The following is a 19,537-nucleotide window of genomic DNA, read 5'->3' on the forward strand; positions in this document are numbered from 1 at the left end:
AAGCAAACAGGAATTCAGCCCTTAGAGAAATGCACATTGATGGACACTCCAACTGATGTCAAAGCCCCTCCTGCCTTCAGCAGAGCCCCTCTGGGTCTCCTGCACTGCCTCCTGTGCCCGCTTTCTGGAGCCCATCAGTACGCTCGGGGAAATTCTGTTGGGAACTGGGACCCTTAGCTGGGAGAAGTTCACCCTGGCAGCAGACAGAAGGGAAGCACAGGGCTGTATGGGCAGGTGCCAGCAAGAAAGGCTGGACGCCAGGAAGACACCCACGGCAAGAGGTGCAGGTGGCCTCAGGGCAAGTTTGCTCAGCTCACCCAGGTTTGCTCTTGCTGGGGCCAAGAGGACTCATGTGCCAGGCATAAGGGCCCTTGGGGGCTCTTGCAGCTGGCTTATCAGGACCTTGGCTCTGGAGGGCCAGGAACAAACAGGCTTCAAAGCCGGGGGCTTGGCTCGCAAACAGGGGACCCGGCCCTTCACTTCTGTCCCCTCTCCCTGTGGGACACATATAAGACCCTGGTCCCAACTGCGAGGTGAGGAGAGGAGAAGGCCTGCAGCGAGATGGATGCAGGCAGCAAGGAGGTCTTGATGGAGAGCCCACCGGTGAGTGTGGTCAGCTGTGTGAGTGGGGGGTGGTTGGTGCACAGATGTGTCCTGGGTTCCGCCTCCTCCATCCTTCCTGGGTCTGTTTCTTCATTCATGTTCATTCACTCAACCCGCCTAGGACCATGCTAAGTTAGGGTGGGAACACCAAGACCACTGGCACAGAGTCCTTGGGGGAGAGAGACAAGGAAGCCCACAATTCCGATAAAAAGGGGCTGGGAGCCGCCACAGGGGTCATCGGAAAGGGCTCTAGAGAGCACTGAGAAGAGCCACTAAGTACTTGGGAGATCATAGGAGGGAGTAGCAGCAGGAAGAAGTAGTAGCATGGATAAAGGCCTGGAGGTGCAAGAGCCTGGATCATTGGGGAACAGAGGTTGCCACAACTGGGGTTCTGGGGAGTCTAGAGGAAGTAGCAGCGAGCCAGGCTCTCTTGTGTCCCTTCTAACCTGGGCTTGTTGGAGTGCGGGCCACCTCATCCCAGCAGGCTCCTCTGATCTCAGCCTCCTGTGTAGATCCACAGCACTGGCTGTCCAGCCCTGAGAGGGCATGGGAGTGTGTCCAGTTTGTGCAGGGAAGGGAGGGGACATCCTCATGACCTCACACTTTTCTCCCTGCCTGCCATCTTGTCAGGACTACTCAGCAGGCCCCCGGGGCCAGTTCCGCATCCCCTGCTGCCCAGTGAACCTCAAGCGCCTTCTCATCGTGGTTGTGGTGGTGGTCCTTGTCGTTGTGGTGATCGTAGGGGCCCTGCTTATGGGTCTTCACATGAGCCAGAAACATACTGAGATGGTGAGCAGGCCTGGGATGGGGTGAGCAGCGGGCACAGGGCAGGTCAGAGGGGATGCGTGGGTTGGGTACATAGGAAATCACCCAGGGGAGTGGTGGGGAGCAGGCAAGGACAGAGACGGGAATGGGTGACACCTGACCTAGCCATTTCCAGCAGGCTCCTGTCCCCCAGTGTGACAGCCAGTTCCCTCTCTCTAGCACCTGGTTCTACTCACCTTCCCTGAGCTCTCAGGAAAGAAGGAATTTCTTTTTTGAGTGAAGGAACCTGAGGATAGGCAAGGGTGCTGAAGGGCCGAGAGGGGAAAGAAGACTGTCATGCCACACTATGACCCCAGGTCCTCGAGATGAGCATTGGGGCACCAGAAGCCCAGCAACGTCTGGCCCTGAGTAAGCACGCGGGTACCACTGCCACCTTCTCCATCGGCTCCACTGGCATCATCGTGTATGACTACCAGCGGGTGGGTATGCCAGTCCAGGGAACCAGTGACAAGACTTTGCTAGAGCCAACCAGCTGTGCTACTTCACTGCACCCATCTCTCCCTCTCCCTTAGCCCTTTTGCCTCCCTGGGGTGCCTGAATCCCAGACTCCAATGTGATTCCCTATGTGCTGTCTAGAGTGAGCTGGCTGAGGACCAGGGTGAGGGAGCCAGCGAGGCAGGGACTTTCCCAAATGACCTCTAGCATTCCATGCCCAGCTCCTGACTGCCTACAAGCCAGCCCCAGGAACCTACTGCTACATCATGAAGATGGCTCCAGATAACATCCCCAGTCTTGAGGCTCTCACTAGAAAGTTCCAGAATCTACAGGTAGGTGTGTAGGTGAAAGGAGTGGTCTGTCTCCCTCCCAGCACTGCAGGGAGGAGTGTTTAAGGTGACAGCTATTTGTCACCTGTAAAGCACCGCTTCTCTTGGGCTGCCAGGTGAGTGTCCCTTTATACCCTCAACCAGCACCATAGCTTCCCTACTGTTCTTAGCTGCCCACGGTCAGGGTACTGACCTCAGCTGAGCCCACATACTCCCCGTGGGCTTCTGACTTCTGGTACTATATTTGTGGGGAAACTGAGGCTTAGGGAGGCTGCCCAACATGCCTGGGGTCCCCCAAAAGGGCTGCATGATGAGAAAGAAACTCAGTTTTCAGATTCCAAAGTAGGTTCTCTTTTCAGGCCAAACCTGCAAACCCTAAGCTGGGTCAGGAGGAAGGGCATGAGGGAGGCTCTGCTTCCTCAGGAGGAGACCTGGCCTTCCTGGGCCTGGCGGTGAGCACCCTGTGTGGAGAGGTGCCTCTCTACTATATCTAGGACTTCCAGGTGAGCAACTGTGGCTGCCAGGGCACTGAGCAGCAGCGGGAAGGTCTTGGGACATGTCAGCTGTCCAGACACTGGGGATGCTCAGAAACCAGTGGTCCAGGGAGCTCAGGGGAGGGAAGGCTCACAAGACATAGGCGTGGGCACCCCTGGGGCTCTCTCTCACACATGATAAACAACGCTGTTGCTTCACAGGATCTGTGGGAGTGAACCAGGCAGGAAAGATCTGCAAGCAAAGGGGAGAAGCTGCTCTGGTTCACACCCCAGGGTCTGACCCTGGAGAAACCGGAGCGAGGGTGTGGGGTGTGTGTGGGGGTGTAATGGGGAGAGATGGTTCCTCTGAGCCAGGGGATTCCTATCACAAAATAATAAAGCAACTGATTGAAAAACAAAGGGTCCAACTTGTACCTTCCGACACCTTGGAAGTCCAGAGTGCTGGGGCCGGCTCGGAGATGGGGAGGGCCTTGGGGGAACAGTCGGGGTTTTGCCGTGTCTCCTCTGTCCCAAGAATGTTGGGGACTCAGTCCATCCCAGATTGGGGAGAGGGGGCAGTGGGGAAGGGACCCGGGAGCCATCCACGGGCGTGAGGCGCCCTCCAGTGGTGTGTCCGGAGGGAGGGGCAGAGACAGAGACAGCGAGAGAGACCGAAAGAGAGGGCGAGATGGGAGAGAGCGAGGGTCGGAGGGAGGGAGAGACGAGAGATGCGGCCAGACCACGATCGCAGACGGAGGGACAGAGGCTGAGGTGGCGGAGAGTCCTGACAGCGTGTCCCGCCGCCGGGAGGGGCTCGGGCCGCCGGCCACGGGGCAAGTCGCCGCTAGGGGGCCCCTGGCGGGAGCGGCGGCCGGCCGGGCACCCCGGGCGCCGGCGCCCCCTCCCCGGCCCCGGCCCCGGCCCCGCGCCCCTCCCGGGCGGGCGGCGCGGCTCCCTGCCCTCCCCGCCCGGGCTGGCGCGCTTCCCGGCCGGGCTGAGCACAGTCCCGGCCCCGAGGGGGGCCGAGCTCGGGCGAAAACCCGCCCTCCAGCGAGCTCATTTCCCTAAGGCGGGGGGGGGGGGCGAGAGAGAGAAAGGAGCGAGCGCAGGGAAGGGCGAGGGAGCCGCGGAGCAGGGCGAGCGCGAGCCGCTGCGAGCGGGGGGCGGGAGACAGGAAGCGGGAAGGGAAGAGGTAGGCAGCGCGGGGGGAGCGGGAGCGAGCGGGCGGCCAGCCGCCGGGAGCGCCTCCTCCTCGCCGCCAGAGCTTGGTTCCCCGCCGCCGCTCCCGCGTCCGGGTGCGACCCGCCGCCACCGCCCGCCAGCATGCCCGGTGTGGCCCGCCCGCCGCTGCCGCTGCTGCTCGGGCTGCTGCTGCTGCTGCTGCTCCCGCGCCCCGGCCGGCCGCTGGACTTGGCCGACTACACCTACGACCTGGGAGAGGAGGACGCCCTGGAGCCTCTCAACTACAAAGACCCCTGCAAGGCGGGTAAGCGCCCCCCAACCCCCCGCGGCCAGCCGGGGCGTGCGGAGCCGGGTGCGGGCAGGCCGGGCCGGGTAGGGTTTGGGGTTGGGGGAGGACAGTCCAGTGTGGGAAGCCGGGAGCTGCCTGGTTGGCAATGCAGTGGGGAACAAAAGAACGAGGGAAAGAGGGAGGGGGAAGTTTGGGGGACTTTTAGGACTGAAGTTTTGCTGCTGTTGGTGGACGGCGCTGCTGCTGCCTCTTGCCCTCCCAGAGGGTTCCTGGGGAAATCTCCCTGGGTCCGAGAGAATCCCGCGGGCAGGGAGGTTTCCTTCTGCAGGAAACTTTTCTGGTCAAACTCTGAGTGTGTGTGTGTGTGTGTGTGTGTGTGTGTGTGTGTGTGTGTGTATGTGCGCGCGCGCGTTCTTTTTCCTTCTCCCCCATCCCTCCAGCTCTGCGGAACACTGGTGTTTGCCAGCCTGTCTGTCCGTCTCCCCCGCCCTGAGGCTGCACATCTGTCTAGGTTGGTGCCTGGAGGCCTGCAGCTCCAAGGAATAGGTCTCCCAGCCGCCACCCCATTCCAAGGGGAAGAGTAAAGTTTTCCAGGGATTCTGTGGGATCTTTCTCCTAGCCTTTGGTCCTAGCCAGCAGCAACAGCTTTCTGGGACTCAGGAGACAGCTGTCAAAGTCAGAGAAGGAGGGGATATACCTGTGTCCCTGTGTGCCAAGAGGGCCCTGCCAAGGCCAAGATGGGGTGGAAAAGAGGACACACAAAGAGAACTCAGATATTCTGCATCAGCCTTCTTACCCTACATACAGCAGAGGCCAATTAGGTGAGGTCAGGGCCGAGAGAGAGAAAGAATGTACATTGTCCATGAGGACCCTCTGTAACCCCTTTACTACTTCTGGGACCAGAAGAGTCTTGCCCCTGGAATGACCAGATGGCCAGGCACTCAGGCCATTGGCCTGATGGGATGACCCTGAATAGGCTGCCTGGAATGCTCAGGGGATGAGATATCAGAATTTTTCCTCGATTTCCTGCCTCTGTCTTTGGCCTGTCTCAAAATAGCCAGGGCCAGGGTCATGGTTCCTCGAACTGTAAACAAGGGGATGGGTGGGGGAAGGCCACTCTAGCCCTGGCCCTGGAATCCTGATCAGGCACACTCCTTGCCCTCTCTCTCCTCACTTAGGGTGGAATGGGAGACCTTCTTCCTCCATATCTGCTGGCTGTGGGCAAGCTGGGATGTGAGCTGTCATCTTTCTTGCTAGGTGCATGGGGTGAAGAGGAGGCAGAGTGGATAGGTCATGGGCTCAGGAGGCAAGCAGAGTTAGTTTTCAATCATGGACTCATTAGCTCTCCTTCTTGGGAAAGGTAACCATCATCTCTGACCTTCGGTTTTCTCACCTGTGAACTGGGACCATTAATATATCTCTCCATAGAGCTGCTGGTAAAGACTAAATCTGAGAACGTATTAGCACTTACCACATAGTAAGCACTAAACTATTGGCTTCCTAATCCCCTGTGTTTTGTGCCTCTGACTCCCACTTCATTTAAAAAAATATATATATATATTTTTAGGGGGAATGATCTTGGTTTTTAGGAAAAAGTAATGTCTCCTTGACACCACCCTTTTGTCCCTTCCCCATTCGATGCTCTACATTTCTACATTCCTGATGCCTAACATGTCCCAGGCCTGATGTTGTGGGAGGCACAGAGAGGTGCCAGTTAGGCCCCTGCCTTCAAGGGTCTTATAGTCCAGCAGGGGCCAAGAGTTCACAGACATAACCAATAGCACCACCCAAGGTATGTGAAGTGCCATACTGGAGGATAGGAGGCCCCTTGCTCCTTCTGTAGCCCTGATGATGGGGACTGCAAAGTGATTGGAGGGGCCTGGGAAGGTCTGTGGAGCCTTCATGGAGAAGCTGGGGCAGGGGTGGGGGAGGGGAGGCCTCAAAGAATGAGTAGGAAGCCATGCTGATGTTGGAAATGGGAGTGATTTTGGGAACAGCAAGAGGCTGAGGGCTGTATCCTCAGTCTCAGATTTCATGCTAGGGTGGGGCTGACTAAGTTGGAACTTCAAACAAGGGCTCTGGACAAAGTTCTCCACCAGGGTGAATTGAGGCTGGTGGGGAGCTGGGCCAGGCTTGGGGGTGGCCGAGAGGGCCCGAGAGCCTGACAGGGCCAAGCTTCAAGGTCAGATCAGGCCTCCCTCTTGGGTGTGACTGATGCTCAAGTCCCATGGCCCACCCCTGGAGGAAATTGGATTCTAGTTCCTGGAAACACACACACCTCTGCCGAGCCTGGCCTGCCACCCCTGAGCTGTGGGTCCCCTGGCTGCCCTCTCTGTGCTATCTCCTCCTGCCTGGCCTTGATTCTTGGCCCTTTTGCATCCAGGCTCCAAGATGTGGAGGCAACTGGCAGGCACTGGCCTCTACTTCCTTTGAATGTGGCTGGTGGCCCTGCTTACCTCTTTTTGCTCCACCCTCCCCAGCTCTCTCCTCCTCCTTCATCTGCCTCACTTGCACTGAGGACCAGCCATGAAATTCATGCCCCTTTGACTCCCACAGCCTACTTGTGATCTCTTAGATTGCTCTGAGGATAACCAGGCTCTGTCATTTGAAGTTTCATTTGAAGTCACCTCTGACAGTTGCTGTTTGAGTTATGGTTACTATTGCAGTAAGGGCAAAATTAAGGCCCTTGATACCCTGGAGAAGTTCCTGGACCTTCTGTGCAGCATCCTTACAGTGGACAAGAAACTAGGCTGGTCTGTTGGTGTGCTCAGAGCAGTTTCCTCAAGCCCGCTCTCTAACCCTTGCCCAGGGAGATTCGAGGCAGCCCTGATCTCTTGTATATTGGGATGCTAAACATCAAAGGGGTCCTTCTCTACAATTCCCAACATTGCCAGTGACCCTCAGGGATCTGGGAGAGGAGTTGGAGGCAGAAATTGGGGCATAGTTCATCCCACAAGCAGAGAAGTCCACCCTGACCTCAGCTGGCAGCTTGGAGGTCTGGGGGAGGTGCAGTGGGCAGCAGCTCCCCCAGCGCTCACCACCACCCTTGCCCTAGTGGCCTTGTGGCCCAGCTATGGACTTTAGGGTGTCTTGGGGGTGGAATGTAGGTTGTGAGCTCAGTCTCTTCTGTCAGAAGACCACATCCCGCCTTCCAGACACACTGAGTCACCCACCCACCTAAGCCTCTACTTTCTGAGTCACCCTCTCTTTTAAGTGCCCCAAGGGAAGAGGAAGACTATTCCCTGGGCTCTGGATGGAGGGGACTAGTGAGATTCCTCAGGAAGAAGGCATTCCTCAGGATTCAGACTCCAGAGATTGAGGGAGAAAGTATTGGGGGAGGGTGGCAGAGGAGGAATGGAATGGCCACTCCCCAGGCCACTGTGGACCTCCTAAGGAAGGATATCTATACTGAGAGGGTTCAGCTAATCTTCCTCTCTCTCTCTCCCTCTCTCACGCATGTGTGCACCCCATGCATTTCTAGGGCACCCTTCTCCTTTGGAGAGTGTGGCCTGTGAACGGAGTACACACCTGCAGTTAGAACTTGCACAGGGAAGTGGCTGATTGTGCACATTTGTTTGTGTCCTTGGTTTAAAGCGGGTCTGTTCACCTGTGTGTGTTTGATTCCTGAGTAAGCACAAGTGTAAATGTGCTCCTGTTCGCAAGTAGACAGGTGATGAAGTTCATTTGCATGTTTGGGGGTCCTCTCAGTGTGTCTTCCCCCACCTAGAAGCCTGTCCTGTCCTGCACCTATGGCTTTGGGTCTCCATCACACCAGCCAGGTTTCTCTCCTGCCCCCACAGAAGAGGTGGCCTTGCTGTGCCCCGGGTGAGGGGATTCGGAATCCAGAACTCACCTTGGGGACAAAGTTCCTCCCCTGGTCCAGGCACATGGATGTTGCTCTGTCCCTTTTTCTGTTCCCAGCCTGGCTATGGAGAGCTACAAGTGCTCCTGTCTGGTTTACAGCCAGAAAACAAAACAAAAACTTTTGATCCTGTTTGAAAACAATTAATATCCTGACCCTGACCCCTGGGCTTCCTTTTGGTCAGGAGGGGCATCCTGGACTCTCTGGCCTCCAGATTCCCTAGCTCCCCAGGTTGGGATCCCAAATGGGTAGGCCCTCAGGCCTGGCTCTTGGCCATAAGGCTCTCCCGGCCACCTCGCCCCTACCCCCACCCCGACTGGGTTCCCACGCATTCTTCAGCCATGACATTCCCACCACAGGGCGCCTGCTCCCTGCTGAGCACCACAGCTGGGCCCTGTTCCGCCTTCTACTTGCCCTACCCCAGGTCCACACCGTCCTGGTCCCATATGCCAGCAAGGTTCTGTGGCTTCAGTCCTTGGGTTTCTCTCAATTGGGGTGCAAGTGTTAGGGACCAGTATGCCCAGGGAAGGTGTAAAGCTGACCTTGAGCTTCTGGGATTGGCATTGAGGTGGCATTGACCAGTTAGTAGATGCTAACTGTGCTCTAGATTCTGTTCTAGGAGCCTCATTTGCATGGCTTGGTTTCTGCATGCAGGATTCTATCATTAGTCCCTTCTTTTATAGAGAATATTGAGGTTTAGCAGAACTTACAATGACATTGGCTAGGAGTAGTGAACTGGGAGTCAAAGACAGGTCTGTCTGACTCCAAAGACCTTGCTCTTTAATGACAATGTAAAGTCAATCTGAAAGTCCAACCACATGAGTCCAGTTGCCCTCTGTATCATAGCTCCACATCCATGGGTTCAGACAAACATGGATCAAAAATATTTGGGAAAAAAATGTTGTCTGTATTGAGCATGTAGAGACATTTTTCTTGTTATTATTCCTTAAATAATACAGTATGACAACTACTTACATGGTATTTACATTGTTACGTATTACAAGTCATCCAGAGATGATCTTAAGTACACAGGAAACTGTGGGTAGGTTCTGTGCAGATACTACAGCATTGTATATAAGAGACTTGAGCACCCGCAGGTTCAAGTATCTGTGGGATCCTGGATGAATCCCCGGAGGATGACTGTGTGTGGTAATGCCCCTGGGTATGGATGTGGAAGCCTGGACGTGCAGTGTGTGTGCAAAGGTGCAAATCATGCAAAATGTAGGGGTGTTCATGTGGTACATGCACACCCGGGTGATGCTGGCATGTATGAATGTGCTGCCACCTCCCTGGATCATACCATCTATCCCAAATCCTTATTGAGGCCACTCTTGCATGTCAGCTTAGAAGCATCTTCTGTTGCTAAGCCAAAGCCACAGAGGAAGGCTGTTGGGTGACAGAAACTTTCTCAGGGGCTGGAAGAGATCTGGACCAGTTATAAGCAGGTGCCTTCTCAGACCCAGTGTTCGGATCTCTGCAGCAAGGGAGGTGGGCTGGCATCTGGCCACAAGTTTATCTCTCCAGTGTTTGTAATGGGACACTCCTAGGCAAAAGCCCGCGATGGAGTGTGGCTTACTGGGCGTGTTGTGGGTGGGCCGGGATTAAATGAACTCATTAATGTGAAAGCACCTCGTAGTTTCAACAGACATTTACATAAGGAGTCATTACAGCTACTATTACTGGCTTAGTGAGTTCAGAGCACGCTGCTGGTTTGTGTGTGTTGGAGCTTGCACCTGTGTGTTTTTTAGGACTATCTGTGAGTCTGTATTTTTTTGTGGATGTGTGTTTCTAGGGAGTGGCTATTTTTGTGGATGTGTACTTACAGTTTGGGTTCTAGGGAGGTAATGAACTTGAGTGCAGCAATCCCCGGACTGGGGATGGGGAGCCTTATTACAGGATCCAGCCTTTCTGGCAACCAGCAGCAAGGTCTCAGTTAAATCTGCTCCCTTCTGGGCCTCAGTTTCCTTCCCTGTAAAATGGATGATTGGCTAGGTGACTGCTAAAGTCAGTCCCACATTCTGTTGATCTGTGTCTCAGGGAGTGTGTGTCTTTGGCATGTATCTGCAGGTCAGAATACTGGCGTGGTGCTTCATTCATTCAAAAAAGCATCGCTGAGTGCTTTCCACCCAAAGGCCCCGTGCTGGGCACCACTTGCCTGTGCAGGGACCTATGTGTCTGACCTTGATGGCTCTGCATTTGACAGCAAGGGTGTGGAACACTAACCACATGTGTCTGATTCTCTGTGTGATGAAGTAACTGTATATGTGTCCATCCAGTGGGGCCAGCTGGGGAGGAGAGACCTGTGTGTAAGGCCTCAAGGTTAAAACAATTTGTGTAATGCTGACCGCCTGGCCTGTGCAGTGCTCCGCTGGGATGAGAAGCAGATGTCACCATGGGCGGGGCCACAGGGAAGCTGCTCTGGTTGCACCTCCAACTTGGACCCCTGGCTTTAGCCCAGCCCTTGTGAAGCTCACAGCTGGGCTCCTTCAAAGTGGCCAGTTCTATGGCTTCTGCTTCCTCTTGCTCTAGACTTCTCAAAAAAGAACACTGGCTGGGCTGGGGTTGTGGCTCAGCGGTAGAGCACTCGCCTCCCATGTATGAGACCCGGGTTCGATCCTCAGCACCACGTAAAAATAAATAAACAAAATAAAGATATTGTGCCCATGTATAACTAAAAAAAAAAAAAAAAAGAACACAGGCAGCTCAGCCCATGACTCCAGAAACGTCTCTTCCCAGCACCAGAAATCAAAATGGCCTGTTGGGGGAGGGGGGGTCTCTTCCCCTGGGCCTTTCTTCTCCAGAGAGGGGACTGAGAATGGGAATCACTTGAGAACTGTTAACCCTTTTGTGCCAGCTGGGAAACTCCCAGTGTGTCTACCTGCCCCAGTTCTTATTGCATTGTATTATAATTCATGTCCTCCCCTTTATTTGATTGAAATGGCATCTGCTGTGTGAACACCACATGCTTAGCACAGTGCCAAAGTTGTGAGCATACAAACAGACTCTGTTAGTCAGCTTTCTGATACTATAACAAAATAGTCCAGATAATTGACTTAGAAAATAGGTTCATTTGGTTCTTGGTTCTGGTGTTTCTAGTATAAGACGGTGGAGGACATTGTTTTGGGCCTCTGATGAGGCAGCAGCACATCATGGCAGAAGAATGTGGCAGAGCAAAACTGCTCACCTCATCAGTTAGGAGGCAAGGAGAAAAGGAAGGGACAGCCCATAGTCCCCTGTAAAGGCACACCCCTAATGACCTAATGGCCTCCCTTAAGGGCCCACCCCTAAAGGCCCAAAGCACCTCCCTTTAGCACCTCCTTGGGTACCAACAGCCTTTAGCACAGGGACCTCTGGGGGTGCATTTATGCAGACCATAGTATAGACGCTACCATCTTGCCCCAGTGTATTTTCTCCAGAGCACTGTACTCCAAACCGTCTGGAATTCTCTAAGTCAGTATCTAGGCACTTGTGGGTTATAGAAGGTGGGCTACTGCTCTGTCTTGCTAATCGTTGGCTAGTGCCTGACCCAGGTGCTGAGTGTTGACTGAAGAATGAAGGAATAAATGACACACTGTGTCCTTGTGGAGATCACAGCCTGGTAGGGGTTGGTATCCACTTTGCCAGGATTTTATTTTATTGTTTTATTTTTTGTGGTGCTGGGGCATCGTGCATGCCAGGCGGGCACAGTGCCACTGACTTACACTCCCAGCCCTTTTTCTTTTTGGAGATAGGGCTTGCCCTGTTGCCCAGGCTGTTCTCCAAATCCCTGGGCTCAATGGTCCTTCTGCCTTGTACAACCATGGTGTGTATCTCCTGCCCTGCTGTTGCTGGTCTTTTAGCTAAAACTGAGCATGATCTCACAAGAGATTCTAGAAGCTGATCTGTCACTGCCCTTGTTTTTCTCCTCCAGTGGCATTTGAGGGTCGGAGTTGCTGTGGGGACTGGGCGGGTGTGCCCATAGGTCAGGGCTATCACATGCTGCACCCAGTCCCAGGTAAGAGAACTAACTCAGCTCTTGACCTCTTCTTTTTTTCTTTAGTTGCCTTTCTTGGGGACATTGCCCTGGACGAGGAGGACTTGAGGGCCTTCCAGGTGCAGCGGGCTGCAGATTTCAGGCCACGCATGGCTCGTAGGTCGTCCATCAAAACAGCAGGTACAGGCCAGCCCTCTGTGTCCCAGAAATGGGTTCCAGACTTGGGGAAACAAGGGATCCCCCTGTTCCCAGCCAGAGCCTTCCAGCTCAGAGGTCATGAACTTGATCCCAGCGCATGGGCTTGTCTTCCTTTGGAATATCTTTATCCTTCCGCAGGAGGAGTAGGAAGTGTGGTCATACCCAGGGCCTAAGAGCCCCCAGCTTCCTGCTTACAGCTTACAAAGTACTTTCAGAGGTGTTGTCTAACTTGACTTCCCCAACTACCTTCAGAGGTGTCTGTCAGGACAATTCCTGGTTTAAACTCAGAGAGTAAAGCAAACTTGCCCAAGATCACATAGCTTGTTGGTGGCAGAGCTGAGACTAGAACCCATCCTTCTCTCTCCAAATCTGAGCCGCTGTGCCCAACACAGTAATCCCCTGGGCCTGCTGGTCCCCCTGCCCAGCATCCTCTGGGGCCCTTCTCAGGAGCTTCATTCATGACTTTTTCAACCATCTCCTGGACGTGATGGTGCACCTCCGCGTTCTGTGCCCTTCCTGCTCGGTACTGGGTTGTTAGTATCTCTCCATGCCACATGGGAATTGCTTCCACGTCTCATCTCCCCAGCTGGACCTACAGTCCTCAAGGTCAGGGATGGTCTCTCCTCCCTGGTGACCCAAGCACCTACCAACTCCTGTGGCACTTGTATGTGGAGAGGGGCAACGGAGGACTGAGGACCAGGGCTGAGTTGGCTCTTCTCAGCCTTCTTCTGATCTATGGAGGGGCAGTGGCTTGTTACTGCTGTGCTGCAGGTGGCCTGGGGCAGGTCCCGACAGCCCAAGGGTGGAGATGCCTACCAGGGGTCTGCCCAGCAGGAGCAAGGATCTTAGTGTGGGCAACCTGGGAGTAAGGGTCAACTAACCCAGAGGGCAACTGGCATCAGAGAGTGACCTGGTGGCCTGGTGACAAGGGAGGCTTATATAACTTTAGCGGAGACTAGTAAGAATGGTGCAGGGGAAAGCCACACAAAGCCAACTCATGAGGTGACTTTGGGCAAAGCTTTGGCTTCAGTTTCCTCATATGTCAGATGTAGGTAATGGCACTTGCCCCCATCCCATAATGCTGTGATGTCACATGAAAATGTGACCCTGAGAAACTTAGAGAAAACATGAAGTTTCATATGCTCCATGAATGCCAGGTTTTGTTAGATGAGAAGGGACATTTTCCAAATCTCAGATCCCCTAGGTCCTTAGAGTTCCTAGGAAATGAATACATTACTGATCTCCTTTGCAATCATAGCCATTCTTGCCATTGATGGTAGTTATGAATAGTTATAGCATAACTTCACGGTAATTGTAGAACTTTGTATTCTGTGTAGTCACTGAAAACACTGAATTAGCGAATACTGAATCATTGCTCCAGGGGAAACGTGGGCTCTGCCAGCTTCTGGTCACATTTTTTTAAACTGGTCACCACATGACCTTGTCTTATGTGTATTTCATTTAAAGACACCTTATTTAATACATAGTTGATTCATGAACTCACAGCCAACAGCACTGACTCAGGCCTGAACGAATTTATCTAACACATGCATTTCTCTGTAGAACACTTCCCAGCCTTCTTGCCCTTGGGGACATGAGATAGCACTTTATATTACACTTGAGAACCATTTTAAACAGCAAAATCATCTACAAGATGCACCAAAATGCAAAGAAACATGGCACTCAATAAACCTTAAAAAGGACACTTGTTTATAGTAGGGGAGCTGAAGCAAAGCAGCGTCACCTGGGTCAGCCTCAGCGGGGAACGCCCACACTGGGTAAGAACTTTTACCCTGCTCTGTGCTTGGCCACGAGTGACCGTGAAAGCCTGAGAATTGATTTGGGGGTTACAAATGAATTTTAGCAGGTAGGCAAATTCACAGATACAGAATCCACAACTAAGGGGGCCCTGCTGGGCTTTGTCTCCTCCCTCTGTCCTCCACCCACTTGTTGCCAAAGCCTTTCCTCTTTTAATTCCAGGAAACTCTTCTGCCCCTGGCTGCCAGGGAGCTAGTGGGCAGCCTCAGAGGGAATCCCAGGGGAGATGGAGAGGCAGGCCCCGGAGCCGGCGGGCAGCAACCTCCAGACCAGAACGTGTGTGGCCTGATGGGGTCATCCCCTTTGTCATCGGGGGAAACTTCACTGGTGAGTGGGCTGCTGTGGGGCCCAGGCACCGCCTGCATCCGGCCCTGGCCTTGCTACTTTGGCCTGTCTGTGGCAGTGTGCTCTCAGAATGGCTGGTTTGCTCTAGCAGCGCGTGGAAGTGGGCCACTTGGGCACTGTGATAGCCTGGCTTCCTTCCTCCCGGCAGGCAGCCAGAGAGCGGTCTTCCGGCAGGCCATGAGGCACTGGGAGAAGCACACCTGTGTCACCTTCTTGGAGCGCACCGACGAGGACAGCTATATTGTGTTCACCTATCGACCCTGCGGGTGAGCAGGGACCTACGGGCACTGCACTCTTGGCCATGACCCTCCCCCAGGTTCTGCCCTGGGCTCTGCTACTGCCCTCAACTGGGCACTGCCCTGGTGCGCCAATCCCCTCCCACCATGGGGCATCTCCCTGTTGTTGTGACCCTGGCACACAGCCTGGGCATTGGGTGCTCAGGGACCCCTCCACCCTTCCACTCCCCTGCCAACCTGGCAGCCTGGCCCGGCCCCTGAGTGGATGCACTCCCCCAGCTCGGGACCGCCCCCCTGAGCTGGCCCCGCCCTCCAGGTGCTGCTCCTACGTGGGTCGCCGTGGTGGGGGCCCCCAGGCCATCTCCATCGGCAAGAACTGTGACAAGTTCGGCATTGTGGTCCATGAGCTAGGCCACGTCATCGGCTTCTGGCATGAGCACACAAGGCCCGACCGGGACCGCCATGTCTCCATTGTGCGAGAGAACATCCAGCCAGGTAGGAAGTACCTCCTGCCCCAGCCCCACCTCTGGGTCCCCTTGTGGGTGAAAGCTGCACCTGCTGCCCACAGCCTGGGTCAGGACCTCCCCCCAGGGATCTGCTCAAGGCTGGTAGCAGCTGCCCGGGCGCAGGTTCAGCTGGCCTGGGGGGTGGAGTGGGGGTAGCAGCAGCCCAGGCCTGGATGCTCCTGCAGGCCTTCTCCTTCACTTTTCCACGTCTCCTGCCCTCTGCCAGTTCTGTCTTCTAGGGTTTTCTTCCCTGTTTTCCTCAGCCTCCCTCTCCTGTCCCCTCCCGCCTACCGGCTCTGTCCGCCAGACATTCTCTAATCCACTGGTCCCTTCCCATAGTTCCTTGGGCCCACTCAGTAGGTCCCTCCATTCACTGGCTTTTCTCTGGATAGGACTCTTCTGCAGAGCCTCCCCACCCCCAGGCTCCCCTTGGCCACTCCCCAGGCCTTCAGGTAGGGGGCCTTCAGCCGGTACAGGGAGGACACAGGCTCCTGCCTCCCCGGACCCCCTTTTCCTGGTCTTCGCAGGGCAGGAGTATAACTTCCTGAAGATGGAGATCCAGGAAGTGGAGTCTCTGGGGGAGACGTATGATTTTGACAGTATCATGCACTACGCCCGGAATACCTTCTCCAGGTGAGAGATGGGCTGGAGCTCCTGTGGAGCCGCCCAGCCCTGCCTTCTGCTTTGCACTGGCCCACCCTCTGCTGCAGGCCTCAAGGGCAAGGGAGTGCTCTGGGTGCCTGCAGCCACGTGGGTGATGGCCCAGCCCAGGCTCTTTGCCTGTCACTGAGCACACCTGGCTTCCACCCTGAATCAGCCCCCACCTCCAGCTCACAAGACACCCTCCTTACCCTGCCCTGGTTCCCAGAAGACACAGCCAGAGCCCCTTAGGGGTGGCCCAGCCTCTCCTCACTGAGCGTGGGAAGTGACCCCTCCCTCCTCATGGGCCTTCCCGGACTGGCCTTTCCCAAGCCTGGCTCTTTCCTCATCCCCTATCCCTGTCCAGGGGTTGGCCCTTCCCCCCTCTTCTCAGAGCTCCTTCTAGACACACTTTTCCTGCCTCCAGACCTGAGGGAACGGAGGCCAGGGAGTAGTAGTGAGGTCACTCTGCCCTCCACACCCACAGACCCTCTGCATCCCCACCCCCTGCTGCAATCTGCCCAGCTGGGTGTGAGTCAGGGGCCCTGGGGAGGCTGGGCTGCCTGCTCCTCCTTCCTTCTGCTCCTTCCACACGGAAACACCCGGGGTTCAGCTACCGGGAACTGGAGGACAGGGACCCTGGTGGATTGGGAGTTGGTGGGACTGTCCTGTGGTCTGGGCTGGCCACGGTGGAACCTGCCCTTGTCCTTTGGCCTCGCTCCAGGTGCTTTCAGACAACGCCCTGTCATCAGGGTGAAGAGTTGGCCCTGGTAGTGAATCAGGGGAAGTTCCCAGGGGCTGAATCAGCCTGAGGGGCCACTGAGGCAGGAGCTAGGTGGGGCTGCAGAGATGCCCCCAGGATGGATTAGGGACTGCAGCTCTTCTGAGGCTGCGGCACCTGGAGGGTCCCCGGGGCATCATCGGACTGGGTCTCTGACCTCCCAAAGCATACCAGTTCCTGTGGTATGGCTGCCACGGGGCAGGGTGGCTACTGGTCAGTGGGCAGCTTAATGACAGGGTGAGACATCTCCACCCGTCCCTGACCCTGCTGAGGAATGTCTGGGCTCTGGCAGGGTCGTGACCTGTGGGGGCACACTGGCGAGCCACCTCTCCTTCCTCACCTACCTTCCAGTGGATTCGCACTCACACTCTCCATTTCCTCCCAGGGGTATCTTCCTGGACACCATCGTTCCCAAGTACGAGGTGAATGGGGTGAAGCCTCCCATTGGCCAAAGGACCCGGCTCAGCAAGGGGGACATCGCCCAGGCCCGCAAGCTCTACAAGTGCCCAGGTCAGAGCAGGGAAGGGACAGGCCAGGTGGGTGGAGGGCAGGGCCTGGGGTCACCAAGAAGGTCGCAGCTGTGTTAGAGGAGGGTGTTGGGAGAGTCATGTGGAGGTGGGGCCAGGTCTCACTCAAGGATCAGGTGGTATGGGAAGCTGAGCCACCTCCTGGGGCTGGCAGAGGAGGGGAGGGTCAGGGGCTCAGGACTGGGGGCCAGGGAGAGGGAGGGGTAGACAGTAGGAGTAGAAAAGGGGGAGAACAAGCCACTCCAGGGGAGCGAGGAGGAACCGAGGCCAACCACAGGAGCTTGACCTTAACTCTGGAGCCCATGTTGCCTTGACAACAGGGCATCCCGTTACCCTGGCAGCAGTGGGCCCTGGGAGGTAGGATGGTGTGTGCCCATGCGAGGAGGAGGGTGGATTTTAAAGGGACAGGACCAGCCCCCCTCGTCAGCCCTTCCTCTCTCCCCCAAAGGATGCCGGGGCTCAGGGGGGGGTGAGCCAGAAGGCAGGGGAACTCAGCGCCTGCAGCCCGCTGTGCAGTCATTTCCTTTCCTTGACAGCCTGTGGAGAGACCCTACAAGACAGCACAGGCAACTTCTCTTCCCCTGAGTACCCCAACGGCTACTCGGCCCACATGCACTGCGTCTGGCGCATCTCAGTCACGCCCGGGGAGAAGGTAACCCAGGACCCTGGGAGTGGGAGAGCCTTTCCTCTGAGGAGCCCGAGCCCAGGGACTTCTCCCACGTGGGGGTCAGTGTGGACGCTGGTGACCACAAGTCCCATGGGGCACGACAGTGAGGAGGGGCTTCTGCCCATTGGCAGCCCTCCTCCCCCCTCAGGGACCTAGTCGGCACCCCTTTCCAGATGGCCTTGCTGTGAGCATCTGCCGTGCAGGGCGGCTGGACTGCCCATCTCTTCCTGAGTGCTTTCCTAGGTGCTTGTCACCTAGTCCCTTGCCGTTCTTTCAGCCACCCTGTGTCTTCATTTCACAGACAGGCAATGAGGTGCAGGGAGGTTAAGTAAACTTGCCCCAGGTCGCGCAGTTGACAAGGAGTGAGGTGGGATTTGAACCCTTGGCGGGAGTGGGTTCCATCTCAGCCTTGTCCTTGATAGACTGGGTGGCCTTGGATGAACTGTGTAGCCCTAGTCGGGGGCTCTCATCTGCCTGTCTGGGCTTGGGCCAGGGGCTCCTGAGGGCCCTTGCAGTTCTGATGAGCTGTGGTTCGGGGAAAAGTTAAGGGCACAGGCAAAGGCCTCCCACAGGATGCTCCTTGGTACTGAGACCCGACAGTCTTGGCCCCAGGGATCTGACTTTGTGACCCTGCCTCGCTCTTTCTTTTTCTCCTCTGCCTGTCACCTGTGTATCATTCCTGATCCAAAGAGGACGCTCGGCCTCTGTCCCTCTTACCTGGGGGTAAGCCTGGTTCTCACAGTTGCTTCCTTTGTGGGGCTGGCTGGGGTAGACTGTGGCTGCCTCAGCCATCCTCCTGCAGGGAGTCTGCCCTTCCTGCGACTTACGCAGGCAAGCAAGGCGGACACCGAGTGGCCAAGAGGCCCCAGAGACCAGTGCAGCATCCTCTGCAGGGTCCACTAGCCTGGTTTGAATTCCTGAGGTGATGAGGGGCTCACTATATCTCAGAATAAGAATATTCTATCCATTCTCTAGCCAGCTCTTAATAAAGAGGGGAACCATTATCCTGAAATCTCCCAGTCCTTCCCTCCAGAGCAATTCATTGTAACTCGTCTTTCTGTTTCCCAGTCAGCCCTCCCAATCTGAGGCCACTCTCCTGCCTCCTCACCCATGCATGGACTTGTCACATGGAGTCTGGATTTCTCAGCACTCCTGGACCCACCGTGTCCTTCAGAGTCTAAATGCTCCCAAGAGTGAGCTACAAGATTTACTCCCCTTGTCTGCAGTGTGGAGTCCCACCACCCAGCAGGTGGCTGTGCCTCTTACCTGGTGCCTTGGCTCCTTTGACAAGTAGGTCTTCGTGTCCTCTTCCTGCTCTCTGATCAAAACGTCAAACAGGACACAAACTAAAGCAGATCCCAGATCTACCTCAAACTGACTTGGATCCATTCACTTGCAATGACTTGTGACAATGTAATGACTTAACATCATTACCTGTTGACGGGGACGTGTCTCCTGAGACCTCCCCTCTGTCATCTCTCTGTCCCTGGCACAGGAAGTGTTTAATAAGCGCCGAGTACCTAAGCTGGACTGTCTTAGCAGCTGACAGCCCCTGCTCTGCCAGTTGGTAAACCCCTTTGAAAAGGGAGAGAAATGCGCTTGCTGGGCCCCACCGTCAAGTTCTTCTTTTCTAAATGGTCACAGAGCATCTGTTTCGTTGGGGACTGACATTCAGCTCAGTGGTTTATAATTCCCGGAATCCACTCCTAACCCCCTCCCGACACTCCCAACACACACACGCCCCACTTGAAGATGGGGAAAGCTCCTGCTCCGAGTTCTCAAGATTACACACGCTGATTACATCTGCAAGTTATTTGAGTGTCTTCTGATGTCATTTGTGAGCCTAGGG

General features: G+C 55.5%; 2 protein-coding genes across 3 annotated transcripts in view; both read left to right on the plus strand.

The window, feature by feature from the left end:
* Window positions 1–555: 555 nt before the first annotated feature.
* On the plus strand, window positions 556–2,983 carry SFTPC (surfactant protein C). The gene is made up of 6 exons (XM_081269423.1): window positions 556–603; window positions 1,234–1,392; window positions 1,725–1,847; window positions 2,085–2,195; window positions 2,552–2,695; window positions 2,888–2,983. Exons 1-5 carry the CDS (start codon window positions 562–564, stop codon window positions 2,684–2,686), a joined length of 570 nt encoding a protein of 189 aa, XP_081125549.1. The 5' UTR covers window positions 556–561; the 3' UTR covers window positions 2,687–2,695; window positions 2,888–2,983.
* Window positions 2,984–3,425: 442 nt separating this feature from the next.
* BMP1 (bone morphogenetic protein 1) overlaps window positions 3,426–19,537 on the plus strand; it is a 41,488-nt gene continuing 25,376 nt past the window's right edge. Inside the window, exons 1-8 of one of the 2 annotated variants that reach the window (XM_081269615.1) lie at window positions 3,426–4,151; window positions 12,038–12,151; window positions 14,150–14,314; window positions 14,481–14,598; window positions 14,885–15,063; window positions 15,602–15,707; window positions 16,880–17,004; window positions 17,558–17,673. In XM_081269615.1, the coding sequence (XP_081125741.1) occupies window positions 3,989–4,151; window positions 12,038–12,151; window positions 14,150–14,314; window positions 14,481–14,598; window positions 14,885–15,063; window positions 15,602–15,707; window positions 16,880–17,004; window positions 17,558–17,673 (1,086 nt within the window). In that variant the 5' untranslated portion in view covers window positions 3,426–3,988. The remainder of the gene's footprint in view (window positions 4,152–12,037; window positions 12,152–14,149; window positions 14,315–14,480; window positions 14,599–14,884; window positions 15,064–15,601; window positions 15,708–16,879; window positions 17,005–17,557; window positions 17,674–19,537) is intronic. The other variant, XM_081269616.1, reaches the window with a different exon arrangement.

Source organism: Spermophilus citellus (genome assembly GCF_964194105.1).
Source record: "Spermophilus citellus genome assembly, chromosome: 16".
Classification (NCBI taxonomy): Eukaryota; Metazoa; Chordata; class Mammalia; order Rodentia; family Sciuridae; genus Spermophilus; species Spermophilus citellus.

Bases quoted from the DNA above. Each gene is read 5' to 3' on its own strand.
- SFTPC (XM_081269423.1), top strand. From the start codon at position 562: ATGGATGCAGGCAGCAAGGAGGTCTTGATGGAGAGCCCACCG. The intron at 604-1,233 runs GTGAGTGTGGTC...CCATCTTGTCAG, and splicing joins TCTTGATGGAGAGCCCACCG to GACTACTCAGCAGGCCCCCG. The intron at 1,393-1,724 runs GTGAGCAGGCCT...CTATGACCCCAG, and splicing joins GCCAGAAACATACTGAGATG to GTCCTCGAGATGAGCATTGG.